This window comes from Aureobasidium namibiae (assembly GCF_000721765.1).
Source record: "Aureobasidium namibiae CBS 147.97 unplaced genomic scaffold scaffold_15, whole genome shotgun sequence".
Lineage (NCBI taxonomy): Eukaryota > Fungi > Ascomycota > Dothideomycetes > Dothideales > Saccotheciaceae > Aureobasidium > Aureobasidium namibiae.
Genome location: NW_013581194.1, coordinates 584,924 through 599,028, shown reverse-complemented (window position 1 = coordinate 599,028; position 14,105 = coordinate 584,924). Strand labels below are relative to the sequence as shown.

Below are 14,105 nucleotides of genomic sequence, written 5' to 3'. Positions count from 1 at the left end.
GGCGGGGATAAGATCGAGCGGCAGCCTTGTCTGTCTGTCATGATCAACTAGCTAGCTGAACGCCTCTCTCGGGGCCGCATGAGTTGCGCTCATCGATGGCGCCATGCTGGCTACATTAGGCGAAGTGGAAACGCATTCGCATGGGCTGCTTTGGTTTGTCGCTCTCTATCCTAGGGAGCCGCTAATATCTCACGAGTGGGCTTTCTGCAGCGTGTGGTTCTCAGGTCCCTCCTATCCTCCAGGCTCAAGGACCAGAAGAGATAGGCTAAGGCTCTCGTGAGTTACCGGTACCTGGGTAGGTTGTGTTTGACAGACCACTGGAGAAAGCCACACCCGGCCGCCATCTATTCTTGCGACCCGGCGAGGCACGGTCTCGGTCTAGAAGGGCAGCTGCATGAAGCCGTATTGATCGACCGTAGAGCATGTGGAAGCGGCGCATCAGAGAGGAGTAGGCGACCACTGGGATTTGAGTACCTCTGTCTGTCTTGAACACTTGCCGACCATTTTCCGCGAATGGCATGCAGCCTTTATCCGAGAAGAAGATGCACTGAGGAACTGTGGATGAGATCCTGCCAGGTACAGCCGTGAAGGAGAAATATTCACCGAGCGGGGTTCTCTCCACCTGCTCTGTGGTTCCTCGTGGCAGTCAGTGTACAACCATGAAAGATCTGGTGCTAGGAACCTTGAGATTCATGCTTAGGTGAGCAGCACCCTCTTGGCCACACCTCCAAACTCAAATCATATTTGTGTGCTTTGACAGCGAGATTTGGTATACGCGCTGTATCAGAGAAGACGATAAGTCGTGTAAGAAAGCCCTCGGAGCTCTATAGCATTCCTCACAGCCGCACAGACAAATGCTGAGCGGGTCCTGACAGAGACAAAATTCCGAGATCAAGGTCTCTGGGGATTCGTCAAGACCCAGTGGCCAGGCTCCGGGCCTGATGTTCGAAGGAGTAAGCAAGGGACATGCGCAACGGATATAGTAATCATGCACGTGGTCGTCGTTGTCTCACACAGACATCTAAAAATTCAAGGGACTCGAACATGCCGAACCCGAGCGGCCGGATTACAGGAGATCCCGTCGTGCTTGGGAACTGCAAGCATACCTACCGGCGGATGGTCGTGGGGACTAACTACGTCACACCCTCGAAATACATACAGACGACCAACGGTCGTCAGAAAAGAACAAGCTGCATATCCTTCGTCCCCCTCCAAGACACTATTGAAAGACGACATCAATTCCCGACGAGACGGCCATGCATTAGCAGCGCCACGCAGAGTGACCTTCGCCCTCCCCGAAACTCGATCAGCCTCACACACGCACACACACATACACCTCTGCGCGCGCAGATATGGAGACGCCGCAGCATTCCAAGAGGCACAGGAAGAGAGATTCAGACCTGCTCGCAGAAGTGCCCGACCCTGTCATCCAGCTTGATTCTAAGCAGCCATCTTCAGCAGCAGGTTCCGATAACTTGCTTTCAAGGGTATGCTGACTTGGCGTGTTGCACATCTCATCAGCACGCGACTTACAAACCTATCTAGATCGTGCTGGGGCCCCTAACAATGATCTCCTTTTTGTTTTCGCTTTGTGTCGTTGACAGCCAGCAACGTGCATGGCGTCTTGCGCAACGAGCCGATAGCGAGCCATGGCCGTTATGGAAAAGACTCTCGCCCTGGACGTGGTGGAACGCAGAACCTTATCAATCTTCTCATGACTCCACCTGGCAACATGCTGTACCAGCTACCAGCTTGTCGGATGGTGCAGATGGGACCGTTCCCGCTGCTGCGGTGGATACAGACCACTGGTTCACACGAAAGAAGCACAGGAAGATGGCCAAACTTACCGTCTCGGACGCAATTGACATGAGGGAAGGCATGGCTATGGTGCTTGTCACAGCAGCCTTAATAGGCCTAGTTGTCGTTTTATGGCTTGCAAAACGCATGCTGTCATCAATTGCATGAGGCGGCGCAACACGATCTCACCGAGTACATGTGTCGGGTATCTCGACCACAAGTTCTTTGATCTGGTCTGTGGCGAAGAATTTGCTAAGAGATGATTTCAAATTCAAACACTTGTAGAGCGAGCTTACAGCGGTCATGGACCTCGACATGTTGTATACGATGTCGATGATCTTGATGCAGGGTCCTGGATGAATTACATGATTGTCTTCACGCGAGGCTAGGTATGTTCGCTAAATTTTTGCATACTAGTCTGACGATTTCCGTTCAGAACAACAGGATCTGTAGTATACCATCTACTCATGTAAAATAGGGTGTTGTATCCTATTTGTTCTTCTATCATATGAGCAGAATGACATGTAAACGACATGGGTGTCGGATTGACCCTGACTTTTCAGGTACGATCTCCCAATGTATGTGACGCATAGTCTGCAGAAATGCACAATACGTTCGAAAGGTAAGACAGGGTCTATTGAGAAACAATGCGCCTCAGACTCTCTTTGGACAGATTTCTGATCTGGCAACCTTTGTGTTTTTTTATAGTGAGGTCGTCGTTTTGAACCTGTCGTCGTTCTGAGAGACGCTAAAGGAAGCAGAAGCTTCAATCTCACCCCACTTTCTGACGTGGTGAGACCCTTCAGGCGCGCTGTCACTCTCCAAGTCCTTGTAGAATCCAGCACTCGAGTAAACACCAACACGCATACATCCACAATAACATCATGTCTGCAATCAAAGGAATCGGCGAGAGCAAGCAGTACGACGGTAGGCAAGCTCATCAGAACAGCACATGTGACCGGGGTGCTAACAAGTAGCAGGCTCGAAGCTGCGCATCGGCATCGTTCACGCTCGTTGGAACACAACAATCATCGATGCTCTCCTGGAGGGTGCAAAGAAGAAGCTCGCCGAAGCGGGAGTGCCTGGTACTCCTGGACCAGCTCAAACAGGCGACCAGAAGAACTAATTAAGGACAGAGAGCAACATTGAAATCCAGACAGTGCCTGGCAGCTACGAACTTCCCTACGCAGTGCAGCAAATGTACGCATGCTCGCAAGCTCAAGCATCATCCGCCAACTCGACATTGCTGAGCTCTGCTACCGACCTCCTCTCGTCGTCGACGACCGATCTCTCGCTCAAGGACAAGGAGGGCAGCACCAACGCAGCATCAACCAAGCCCTTTGATGCTATCATCGCAATTGGCGTGCTGATCAAGGGCTCGACAATGCACTTCGAATACATCTCGGACGCCGTCAGCCACGCGCTCATGAAGCTCCAGTTGGACATTGGCATTCCTGTCGTCTTCGGCCTGCTCACCCTGCTGACCGAGGAGCAAGGCCTCGAACGTGCCGGCCTTGTATCAGGCTCAAAATACCACAACCACGGCGAGGACTGGGGTGCAGCAGCGGTCGAGCTGGGCACTAAGAGAAGGGGCTGGCAGGAGGAGAAGACGTTCATCCAGTAAAGGACGTCGGGACAAGAGTCTGCTAGGAAAATAGAAGCTACAAAATAAAACTCGCTCCATGTCAGGCACGACCGGCACGAGCTTGAGAAGAATACAAGCCATCTTGGACGCTTGTCGTGTGTGCCGGTACCGTCGTTTGTCGCTGCTCCGAACGACCTGTTTCTGTGACCTCGTCGTGCCGTGCGTCAACGGAAAGTCAACCAAGACCAGCGAGCTCGCACAAAGACAGATGGAATCAGTCAAGCAGTCACGATGGCACATGTCAGCTCGTCGTCTAGATTGTGGATGGCCTTCACTGCGCGCTGCGCGTCATCGTCAACGGGCACGGACCATGGGCGTGGAACGGGCGTGGAGTTTCTTGTCTTGCGCTACTGGCGACTCTTGCTTGTCGACTGAGGAATGGAAGCTCATTCATCATCCCTCAACCATTCCTTTCTTCGCCTTGTCCCTCTGGCCACTTGTTGTTGCGGTCCCTGACTCTGGCGCATGAGATATCGCGAGCTTGCTAACCGCGCACGCCTGCTACCTGCGCCCTGATCCCGCTCTCGGTCTCCAGCCTCGAGGCCCCTGTCGTTGCCAAACTCCCAACATCTGCTTGCTGTCCATCCCATTGTCACCACTCCTAGCTCTCACCACTCGCAACCTTTCTGCTGCCTTTGTGCAGTTGCGCCCGCCCTGTCAATCCTCAGATCGTCTGGCCCGGAGAAGCTCAGCCCACCATCAACAAAGTTCCACTGCTGATCTCGCCTCGGCTTTGGCTATCCGATGCCTGCCTGTTGAACCAGGTGCCACTTTCGCCTGTCGCTGTTGGCTCTGCATGGCCCATCCACAAGCTCGGCCTGCTGATGCTTCAGCCAACATGTCTTCGTCCGACTCGGAAGCACGCGACTCGGGCGACTTGTTGAATGCTGTTGGCTCCACCAGTTCCCTCGCAAGCACGGTCTCTTCTGTCTTCAGTGCTAACACCCTCCTCCCAAAGACCAATGGTCACTCTTCGACTACCCTCGCCGCCCTGACTCCAATGACACATCATGCTTCGTCTCCAGTCAAAGCGCCTTCCCCGCTTGCTTCCTCCAATCCACAATCCAAACCATCCCGACCAGAGCCATCACCTCTCGGTCGTTCTGTCGCAAACAGCACCCGAGGTCCTCGCGAAAATGCCACTCTTCGACCATCTCCCTCGGGAGAACGCCCGCAGATCATGCCACCCGCTGGCAAAACAAAAGGGTACAGGACGGTTTATGATCCAGGAATGGAACGCGGGCTCAGCGATGAAGAGAAGAAGACACGCAAAACAAAGTTAAGGTCTTTCGGGACTGAGGTACGTCTGGACAATTTTACACGATTGCTGAGCTTGTTGACACCCTGCCACAAAATAAACCGTCCTGTACCCTGAAGCTGATGGATTGAAAACAACAGGCACAATCTCCACCCCCTGATCCTAGACTGGCTATCGCGAACTATACGTCCGGCGGAGCTGTATCTGACAAAGAGGAGAACTGCAAACGGCTATTACGAATCGCACCTGAAACGCTGAAACCATATGCATACGACAAGGCTTTGACCATTGGACCTGGTCCACCAAGGCAAATTGTCATTCACGGTTTTGATCCGTTTACTCCCGAATCACAACTAAAGTTCTTCTTCGCAAGTTTCGGCGACATTGCCGAGTTCCGCAACCAGACCGATCCGAATACCGGAAGTCTGTTGGGAATTTGCTCTATCAAATACAAGGATGGCAAGCCCGTCAAGGGTGTCTCGATTTCGGCCGCCAGTGCCGCGAAACGCGCCGAGAAAGAGGGGCACAGACATCGTATTGGTTTGACTCAAGTCAAGGTCGAGCTTGATCGCGAGGGGCGCAAATGCAGGAAATACATCGAATTCACTCTCAAGAAGGCGCGACGCGAGATGGAGAAAGAAGCTGCACGACACGCCCCTCGCACCGTTTCGGTAGCAGCAGAGTCGCGCGGCTCCTCGACACCTGTGCCACCACCTCCACCACCACCACCTGCAGCCGCTCAAGAAACACCCCCTATCCTAGTGAATGCGCCCAAGGCGCCGAAAGGACCAGCGCCCAAACGAGAACGTGAGCGAGAGTTGGCTGGCGCATCGGAACAGCCTGCAACGACCAAAGAACGCGACACCGGCCGCTCGGTCGTCGAATCAGAGCCGATACTGGCCAAGATCAAACGAAAACCATACATTTTTATCTCGCGTGATAGCGTGCCTGTGTTAGGGTCCACTGTGCCACATCTTAAGAAGAGGTTCAAGACTTTTGACTGGCGAGAAATTCGCGTTGACAAGACAGGATATTTTGTCATTTTCGACGACTCCAAGCGCGGTGAAGACGAGACAGTCAGATGTTTCAAGGAATGTAACAACGGTCCTATGTTCACATACAACATGGCTATGGAGTGCCAGCAGTACGGCAACCCCGACTACGTTCGCAGCCCAAGTCCCGAAACGCAGGCCGTCCAGAGCCGGCAGAAGGAGGAGACAGATCGATTGGAAAGGTGGGCTGCGGAAGATCTGGAAGAAGAGAAGAAAGAAAAAGCTGCGGACCTGGACCCTGTCACGGGCGCGCTCGAACAATTGCAACTCGAATTGCGCAACAAGATCATGGACGACATCAAGAAACGAATCGTCATTCCTGAACTCTACGACCGCCTCGATCCTGCCAGACATGCCGCGAAGCGTCGCAAGCTCGACATTCCAGACCCGACTGACAATGAAAACAAGCCGCCAACTCTGCTTCTGAACAAAGCCATTGACACTTTGTCAACGGCAACTCGCACCAGAAACGGACGTCCTTTGTCCCACAGCAAGCCACTTCGCCCTCACGATCCCAACCGTGGACGACAGATTCCAACAAATGTCTATGCCGACCCACGCCGAGTTAAGAAGCGACCAGCCGTGCGTCCTGTGCACGCCCGTCCTTTACATTACCGTTTGCAGCATATGGAAGACGACGAGGACGAAGACGAATCCGACGACGACCACAGAACACCAATGACGCGCGATACCGATGACCTGGAGAGCAGGCCTCTCAGTCGGGCCAGTCGTACTTCAACACCTTTCAGCGTGTCCGAGTCCATTGACCTGCCAACACCTGCTCCGAAAAAGAGAAAGCTGGTTCACAAAGAAAGAGAGATCATTCCAGAGGAAGACCAGGAGATCTTTGCGCCGCATCACAAAGAACTCCTTGGTGACCTTATCCACAAGATTCCAGAACGTATGGCCACACGCGAACTCGAGCTAGTTGTTAGCACCCTTCCTCGAGATTCCAAGTTCGAGATACGTGCACGCAATGAACTTCACCTCAGGCAGCGCGCTAAATACGACCACGAAGAGTCGCCTGCTTCAATTGTAGATGTCTCGAAAACAAACAGCACGACCAACGGCGACAAGCATGCAGCCCAACCTGGAGATCTTACCGCCAAACCCGTCAAGAAGGACGTTAAACGTAAGCGACCAAAGTCGAAGAAGCAGATCTTCGAGGAGCGTGAAGCAGAACGGGCTGCCGCAAAGGCTACCGAAGACACTCAAATCATGGAACCTGGCAGCCAGGCCGACGACAGAGACATCGATGGCGATATTGACATTGATGCTGACATCGACAATGCCAATGAGAACCTTGAAGAGGAGGAAGAGGAAGAGAGACCACAGGTCGAGTGGGCTGTGTCCACTGGTGAACCACTCAAAACCGTCCTCGATGATGACGAAGTCTTTTTGGATATTGATGGATGGAAACACATTGTTAAGGATGAGGAAGACATGCGTTACCTTCTTCAAGCTCTGGAAGATGAGCCTGCTGCAGACATTGGCGACGTTACTCTATGGGCATGGAAGCAGAAGGAGATCAAGGCACTCAACGCTGGTGGCTCAACTGCCGAAGCCAGGATTCAAGGATACTATGTGCCAAACCTCTCGGGATGTGCTCGCACAGAGGGCGTCAAGAAGATCCTGGAGTCGGAAAAGTCCAAGTACTTGCCCCACCGCATTCGCGTCCAAAAACAACGTGAGGCTCGCGAAGCCCAAGCCTTGGAGAATCCCAATGCTTTCGCTGCTGCTGAAGCGGCCGCCGAAGCTGCAAAGGTTGCCGCAGCTGCCAAGATCGCATCCGTGGCCACATCTCGTAGCAACCGCGCTAACAACCGACGTCTGGTCAATGACATCAACTTGCAAAAGCAGAACCTCATTACTACTGGTGGTGAGGCGGACGCTATCAAGTTCAACGCCCTCAAGAAGAGAAAGAAGCATGTCAAGTTCGATAGATCAGCCATTCACGGTTGGGGTCTGTATGCCATGGAAAACATTGCCTCGAACGACCTCATTATCGAATATGTCGGCGAAAAAGTACGTCAAAAGGTGGCGGATCTTCGTGAGATCAAATACGACAAGCAAGGTATCGGAAGCAGTTACCTGTTCCGCATGGTTGACGACGAAATCATCGACGCCACGAAGAAGGGTGGAATTGCTCGCTTCATCAACCACAGCTGCACGCCCAATTGCACGGCCAAGATCATCAAAGTCGATGGCACCAGGAGAATCGTCATCTATGCGCTCAAGGATATCGCCAAGAGTGAGTTTTAACAAATTGTTGACCGAGAAATACGTTCCTAACACAAACGCAGACGACGAGCTCACGTACGACTACAAATTCGAGCGCGAATACGGCAGTGACGATCGCATTCCCTGTCTCTGCGGCTCAGTGGGGTGCAAGGGATTCCTGAATTAAGGGGTCGGAGAGGACTTGTTGTATATTATGTGGAGGAAAGCATGCATATTAATGGCGTACTCGGAAAGAACAAAAAAAGACCGGAAGGAGGATATGCTTTCTTCAGGCCAGCATGGAATGCGGGCTTCGTCTTTGAGTGTACGATACTAAACAAAGAGATGTGTGTCCTGCCGGATTGATGCGGGACAAGGAACCAATCTTGGACCGCACCGCAGCGCCCAATGAGGATCGAACAAGTTTTCACAACCTTGATGGAGTCATGCTCGACAATTTTTGATGTGACGTATCGGCAGCAAAATATAATCCAAATGAAGAGTACTTGGCAGACTGGATAAACGGCAAGACTGTGGATGCAACAAGTCAGTTGTACGCGCAACACTATTGCGGGAGCATGGAGCTAGAGATTGACTAGATGAAGTTGTTCGTATCTGCCAAATCGTGTGCCTGGTTCTAGAGAAGCCGGGCAAGGGACCGGATGGGCGCCGCCAACTGACAAGGCACGTGGAGAACAGGGAACAACGCCGACTTTGGATCTTGGCGTTGCGGGCCGGCAGTGATCGAAACACGTATTCGATAGCAGAGAAACTTCTGGACTTTTTGGTTAAAGGTACAATAAGATTAGGGAGGGACGTGGAAGTACCATCTTCCTTTACTCGACCAACGTCGCATTGCTCCCGGACCGCCAACATGGACAACGCCTACGTGCAATCGCCCTCTGCGGTGCTAAAGCACTTTGATGTACAAGAAGCCTCTGGTCTCGACAAGTCGTCGGTGATTGCGTCAAGACAGCAGCATGGTCCAAATGGTATGTCTCTTGGAAGCCTCCTACGACTGTATAAACACGTACTGACTCTGTCGTCAGCTATCCCCGAGGAACCTCCTACCCCGCTATGGGAACTCATCCTGGAACAATTCAAGGACCAGCTTGTCCTCATCCTGCTTGGCTCGGCCGCGGTATCTTTTGTGCTCGCTCTCTTCGAAGATAGCGACGACTGGACTGTTTTTGTTGACCCCATTGTCGTATGTTCCGTGTCGCGACCCCTCTTGACAGCAGTTTCTAACCTATACCCCTAGATTCTCACCATCCTCATCCTCAACGCCGTCGTAGGTGTGTCGCAAGAGTCGTCGGCTGAAAAAGCAATCGCTGCACTTCAAGAGTACTCAGCCAATGTGGCCAAGGTCATCCGCGATGGCAAGGTCCAGCGCGTCAAGGCAGACGAGTTGGTTCCAGGAGACATCATCAAGGTGGCCGTGGGTGATCGCGTTCCTGCCGACTGCAGGATCCTGTCCATCCACAGCAACAGCTTCCGCATCGACCAGAGTATTTTGACCGGAGAGAGCGAGAGCGTCGGCAAGGAAACCGACGCTATTGACGACGCAAAGGCTGTCAAGCAGGACCAGATCAACATGCTCTTCTCAGGTACCACGGTTGTCACTGGAAGTGCCACCGCTGTCGTTGTCCTCACTGGCTCCAACACGGCCATTGGCGACATCCACGAGAACATCACTTCGCAGATCTCGCAGCCTACACCTCTCAAGGAGAAGCTAAACGACTTTGGAGACACTCTCGCAAAGGTCATTACCGTCATCTGTATCCTTGTCTGGCTCATCAACATTCCCCACTTCAACGATCCCGCCCACGGCTCCTTCACCAAGGGTGCCATCTACTACTTGAAGGTAAGCTGCTATGAACTGCAACCTCTTGAACACGCAGCTAACCATCAATCCAGATTGCTGTCTCGCTCGGTGTCGCCGCCATTCCCGAAGGTCTCGCCGTTGTTATTACCACCTGTCTCGCCTTAGGAACCCGCAAAATGGCTGCCAAGAACGCTGTGGTCCGCAGTCTGCCCTCGGTCGAGACTCTGGGTAGTTGCAGTGTCATCTGCTCGGACAAGACTGGAACCCTCACCACCAACCAGATGAGTGTCAGCAAGGTCGTTTTCGTCAATGAGCGTGGCTCTGGACTCGACGAACTTACTGTTGAAGGAACCACCTTTGCTCCCGAAGGTGCCATTACTACTTCAAGCGGACAAACTCTCGACAACGCAGCCGTTTCCTCGTCTACCATTGCTCAAGTCGCCGAGGTCGCTGCTCTTTGTAACGACGCACGTCTCGCCTATGACAGCGAGAAGGGTGCCTACACCAACCTGGGCGATGCTACCGAAGGTGCCCTGAGAGTCCTCGCCGAGAAGATCGGCACCCGGGATGCATCAGTCAACTCTGCAAGATCCACCCTTGCCCCCGAAGACAAAGTTCACCACGCCAGCAAGCACTGGGAGACCAGTACTCCTCGTCTGGCTACGTATGAGTTTTCCCGCGATAGAAAGAGTATGTCCGTTTTGGTCCAAGACGGCTCATCTCAGCGTCTCCTCGTCAAGGGTGCCCCCGAGTCCATCATCGCCAGATGTAGATACGTCTTGGTTGGAACAAAGGGCACAAGGATGGCTCTCACCGATAACATCTCTTCTCTGCTCTCCAAGGGTATTGAGGAATACGGCAACCGTGGACTTCGCATCATGGCTCTTGCCAGCGTCGACAACGTCACTTCTCCTCTGTCGAAGCAGGCTAAAACCACCTCCGAGTACGCTCAACTTGAACAAAACATGACACTGATTGGTTTCATTGGCGCGCTCGATCCTCCCCGTCCCGAAGTGGCTGACAGCATCCGCAAGTGCCGTGAGGCTGGCATCCGTGTTGTTGTCATCACTGGTGACAGCCAGAACACTGCTGAGACCATCTGCCGCCAGATTGGTGTCTTTGGCACCGACGAAGATCTGACCGGCAAGAGTTTCACTGGCCGCCAGTTCGATGACCTTAGCGAGGTCGAAAAGCTCGAGGCTGCCATGAACGCTTCTCTCTTCTGTCGTACTGAACCTACCCACAAGTCCAAGTTGGTTGACCTTCTTCAGTCTGCTGGCGAGGTTGTCGCCATGACTGGTGACGGTGTCAACGATGCCCCTGCCCTGAAGAAGGCCGACATTGGTGTTGCCATGGGTAGCGGTACTGATGTTGCCAAGCTCGCCGCAGACATGGTCCTCGCAGACGACAACTTTGCAACCATCGAGGCCGCTGTCGAGGAAGGCAGAAGCATCTACAACAACACTCAGCAATTCATTCGTTACTTGATCTCGTCCAACATTGGCGAGGTTGTGTCCATCTTCTTGACTGCCGCCATGGGCATGCCCGAGGCTTTGATTCCTGTTCAGCTCCTTTGGGTCAACCTGGTCACCGATGGTCTTCCGGCTACTGCGCTCTCATTCAACCCCGCCGACCATGATATCATGAAGCGTCTTCCTCGCAAGCGTGACGAAGCTCTTATTGGTGGCTGGCTCTTCTTTAGATATATGGTCATCGGTACCTACGTCGGTATCGCAACTGTCGGAGGATATGCATGGTACTTCATGTTTAGTGAGGCTGGACCTAAGGTCAGCTTCCACGCACTGGTAAGTTTTGAGACGTTCCCCCCCAAGAAAATCCCTGAACACTAACCCTTTGGCAGACGCACTTCCACTCTTGCAGCATTTTCGAGCACCCGATTGACTGCTTCATGTTCAGTGACTACAGAGCCAAGACAGCATCGACCATCTCTTTGTCGATTCTGGTTGTGATTGAGATGCTCAACGCCATGAACGCTCTGTCTTCGTCGGAGAGTTTGTTGACTCTTCCCCTGTGGAAGAACATGATGCTCGTGTACGCCATCTGTTTGAGCATGGCCTTGCACTTTGCACTGCTTTACATTCCCTTCTTGCAGGGCATCTTTGGCATCGTGCCTCTTGGCATGGAGGAGTGGAAGTTGGTGCTTGGATGGAGTGCGCCTATCATTCTGATCGACGAGGGACTCAAGTTCCTCGAGCGCGCATTTGTCATGGAGAAGCCGGGTAAGCACATCAAGCCCAAGGCAGAGTAGAAGCAGCGAGTCTCGGGACTAGCATTAGAAGAGTCGTCTCTTTGGACATTAGAGGGCGTGTGTATAGATAGAAAAATCAAACGCGCTTGACCGATGTTCTGGAAGTTGCAAGGAGTGAGGTGTGCAGTCGGGGTTGTGAACAGATGTGATTTGGGGGAATTGTGCACGGACAAGGACAATCGATAAGGGCTGCACAATTGTGCCAAGCGACGAATTTCAACGCGAGCGGATTGACAATACAGAGCATTTGCGCGCGCCGACGACAGGACGTCAAACTACAGACACACACCATGGCCAACACACTTTTGATCGAAGGCTCGTTCGAAGAGCTGAGCGAGGAGCTCGCCGTCTACATTGATGGACTCGGCCAGTCGTCTGTGCAGTCAGAGATTGCGCCGCTGTTGAAGGACGGCAACAAGGTCGATGCGCTCAAGAAGATTGTCACTGCCAGCAGTGCCTTGAACAGCGCACCTGAGAGAGGTGAGCTGCGCCTTCCTCCTCCTCCAGCCGTTTCTCTGCCTCGATACTGACCTTGCTCCTTCCCAGAATTCGTGGCCGCATACAACCTCCTCGTGCACCTGGTACACCAATCCGGAAGCCCCGACATTTTCCTGCCCAAACTCTGCCAGAACGTCTCTGCCCCCATCACCTCCTCGCCGCACAACGGAACCGGTCTTGCCCTCAATGTCCTCTCCACAATCTTCAACACCCTCGACTCCGACCAGGAGAGCCGGTACCATGTCTTGCTCGCCATCCTCAAGATTGTGCGCAACAACAGCACTTTCGATCAGTTGACCCCTCAGCTCGCTCAGTTGGAGTCATGGCTGCAGGCCTGGGAGATGGACGCCGCCGACCAGCGCAAGTTGTACTTGGCCGTCAGCGACGTGGCCACCGAGGCGTCAGAGGACGAACAAGCATACCAATACCTGCTCAAGGCTCTACGCACCATCCAGTCCTCCCAAGACGCCTCCTCGGACGACGCAAAGACCCTCTCCGTGCGCGCACTCAAGCAAGCCCTCGTCTCTCCAACCCACTTCGACTTCCACGACTTGACCCAACTCGACTCGATCCAGGCCCTGCGCAACTCTGAGCCCGTCTGGTTCGAACTCCTCGAAATCTTCAACGCCCAGCAACTCGACGACTTTTCAGACTTCAACGAGGCAAACCCTGATTTCTTGACCAAAGCAGACCTCGACACCTCGGCTCTGGAACGCAAGATGCGTCTGCTGACTCTGGCCTCCATCGCAGCCTCCGCCTCCCAATCCCGCACCCTGCCCTACTCAGCCATCACAAAGGCCCTCCAGATCCCTTCAGAGGACGTCGAAATGTGGGCCATCGATGCCGTCCGCGTGGGTCTCGTCGAGGGAAAGCTCTCCCAGCAAGACCAGACTTTCCTCATCCACCGCACCACCTACCGCGTCTTTGGCGAGAACCAGTGGCGCGAAGTCGCTTCCCGTCTCGACATGTGGCGCTCGTCTCTGCAGGGCGTTCTCCGCGTCGTCCGCCAGGAAAAGGAAAACTACATTCGTGATCGCGAGGCCGAGCTCCGCGATGCCGATAACCGTGACAAGGGCAATGGTTACAGGCCCAACAAGCAGTACAGAAACGCCGTCGAGGTCGAGTAGAGCAAATGCAATAAAAAGCGATCGGGTCTAGCTTCTTACTGTTTTATATCATGAAGGTCACTAAAAAATGGATTCTTTTATTGTTCTTTTGATCTCTCAGACTGTCCCTTGTGAAGTGTGCCTGAATTGAGGGTAGATAGCCTGAGTAGATGATGATGACTTCGTTTCTGCTGTCTGCATGAACGGGTTGTGCTGCAACACGATTGTATTGTTTGTCATGCGTTATCAATGTAACAACGTGGGAAGGTGCAACAATGTGATTCAAAGTGGAAAGAGGGACAGACTCTTGTATTTGTACCAGGAAGGGAATGGAAGGCAAGTTGTATACAGCAGAAAGGGCAGGCACGCTCCACAAAGTTCATCATTGGTTCATTCCGTCTCAGCAATGCAAGCCATACTCCATGTAAACCCCAG

The 14,105-nt window shown here is 53.1% G+C and overlaps 5 protein-coding genes across 5 annotated transcripts; all 5 read left to right on the top strand.

Annotated features, from left to right (window-relative positions):
• Positions 1-1,352: 1,352 nt before the first annotated feature.
• M436DRAFT_52761 (uncharacterized protein) lies at positions 1,353-1,965 on the top strand (the record flags this gene model as incomplete). Its single annotated transcript, XM_013569351.1, has 2 exons — positions 1,353-1,487; positions 1,546-1,965. 2 exons carry the CDS (start codon positions 1,353-1,355, stop codon positions 1,963-1,965), a joined length of 555 nt encoding a protein of 184 aa, XP_013424805.1.
• Positions 1,966-2,681: 716 nt separating this feature from the next.
• On the top strand, positions 2,682-3,421 carry M436DRAFT_84361 (Lumazine synthase; the record flags this gene model as incomplete). Its single annotated transcript, XM_013569552.1, has 3 exons — positions 2,682-2,724; positions 2,778-2,882; positions 2,934-3,421. 3 exons carry the CDS (start codon positions 2,682-2,684, stop codon positions 3,419-3,421), a joined length of 636 nt encoding a protein of 211 aa, XP_013425006.1.
• A 1,201-nt stretch (positions 3,422-4,622) lies between these two features.
• On the top strand, positions 4,623-8,159 carry M436DRAFT_52965 (uncharacterized protein; the record flags this gene model as incomplete). Its single annotated transcript, XM_013569386.1, has 3 exons — positions 4,623-4,742; positions 4,841-8,003; positions 8,056-8,159. 3 exons carry the CDS (start codon positions 4,623-4,625, stop codon positions 8,157-8,159), a joined length of 3,387 nt encoding a protein of 1,128 aa, XP_013424840.1.
• Positions 8,160-8,846: 687 nt separating this feature from the next.
• M436DRAFT_84359 (calcium ATPase) lies at positions 8,847-12,066 on the top strand (the record flags this gene model as incomplete). The annotated part of the gene is made up of 5 exons (XM_013569551.1): positions 8,847-8,964; positions 9,022-9,179; positions 9,234-9,836; positions 9,890-11,602; positions 11,659-12,066. 5 exons carry the CDS (start codon positions 8,847-8,849, stop codon positions 12,064-12,066), a joined length of 3,000 nt encoding a protein of 999 aa, XP_013425005.1.
• Positions 12,067-12,356: 290 nt separating this feature from the next.
• Positions 12,357-13,691, top strand: M436DRAFT_84358 (PCI-domain-containing protein; the record flags this gene model as incomplete). The annotated part of the gene is made up of 2 exons (XM_013569550.1): positions 12,357-12,546; positions 12,613-13,691. 2 exons carry the CDS (start codon positions 12,357-12,359, stop codon positions 13,689-13,691), a joined length of 1,269 nt encoding a protein of 422 aa, XP_013425004.1.
• Between the last annotated feature and the right edge of the window lie 414 nt (positions 13,692-14,105).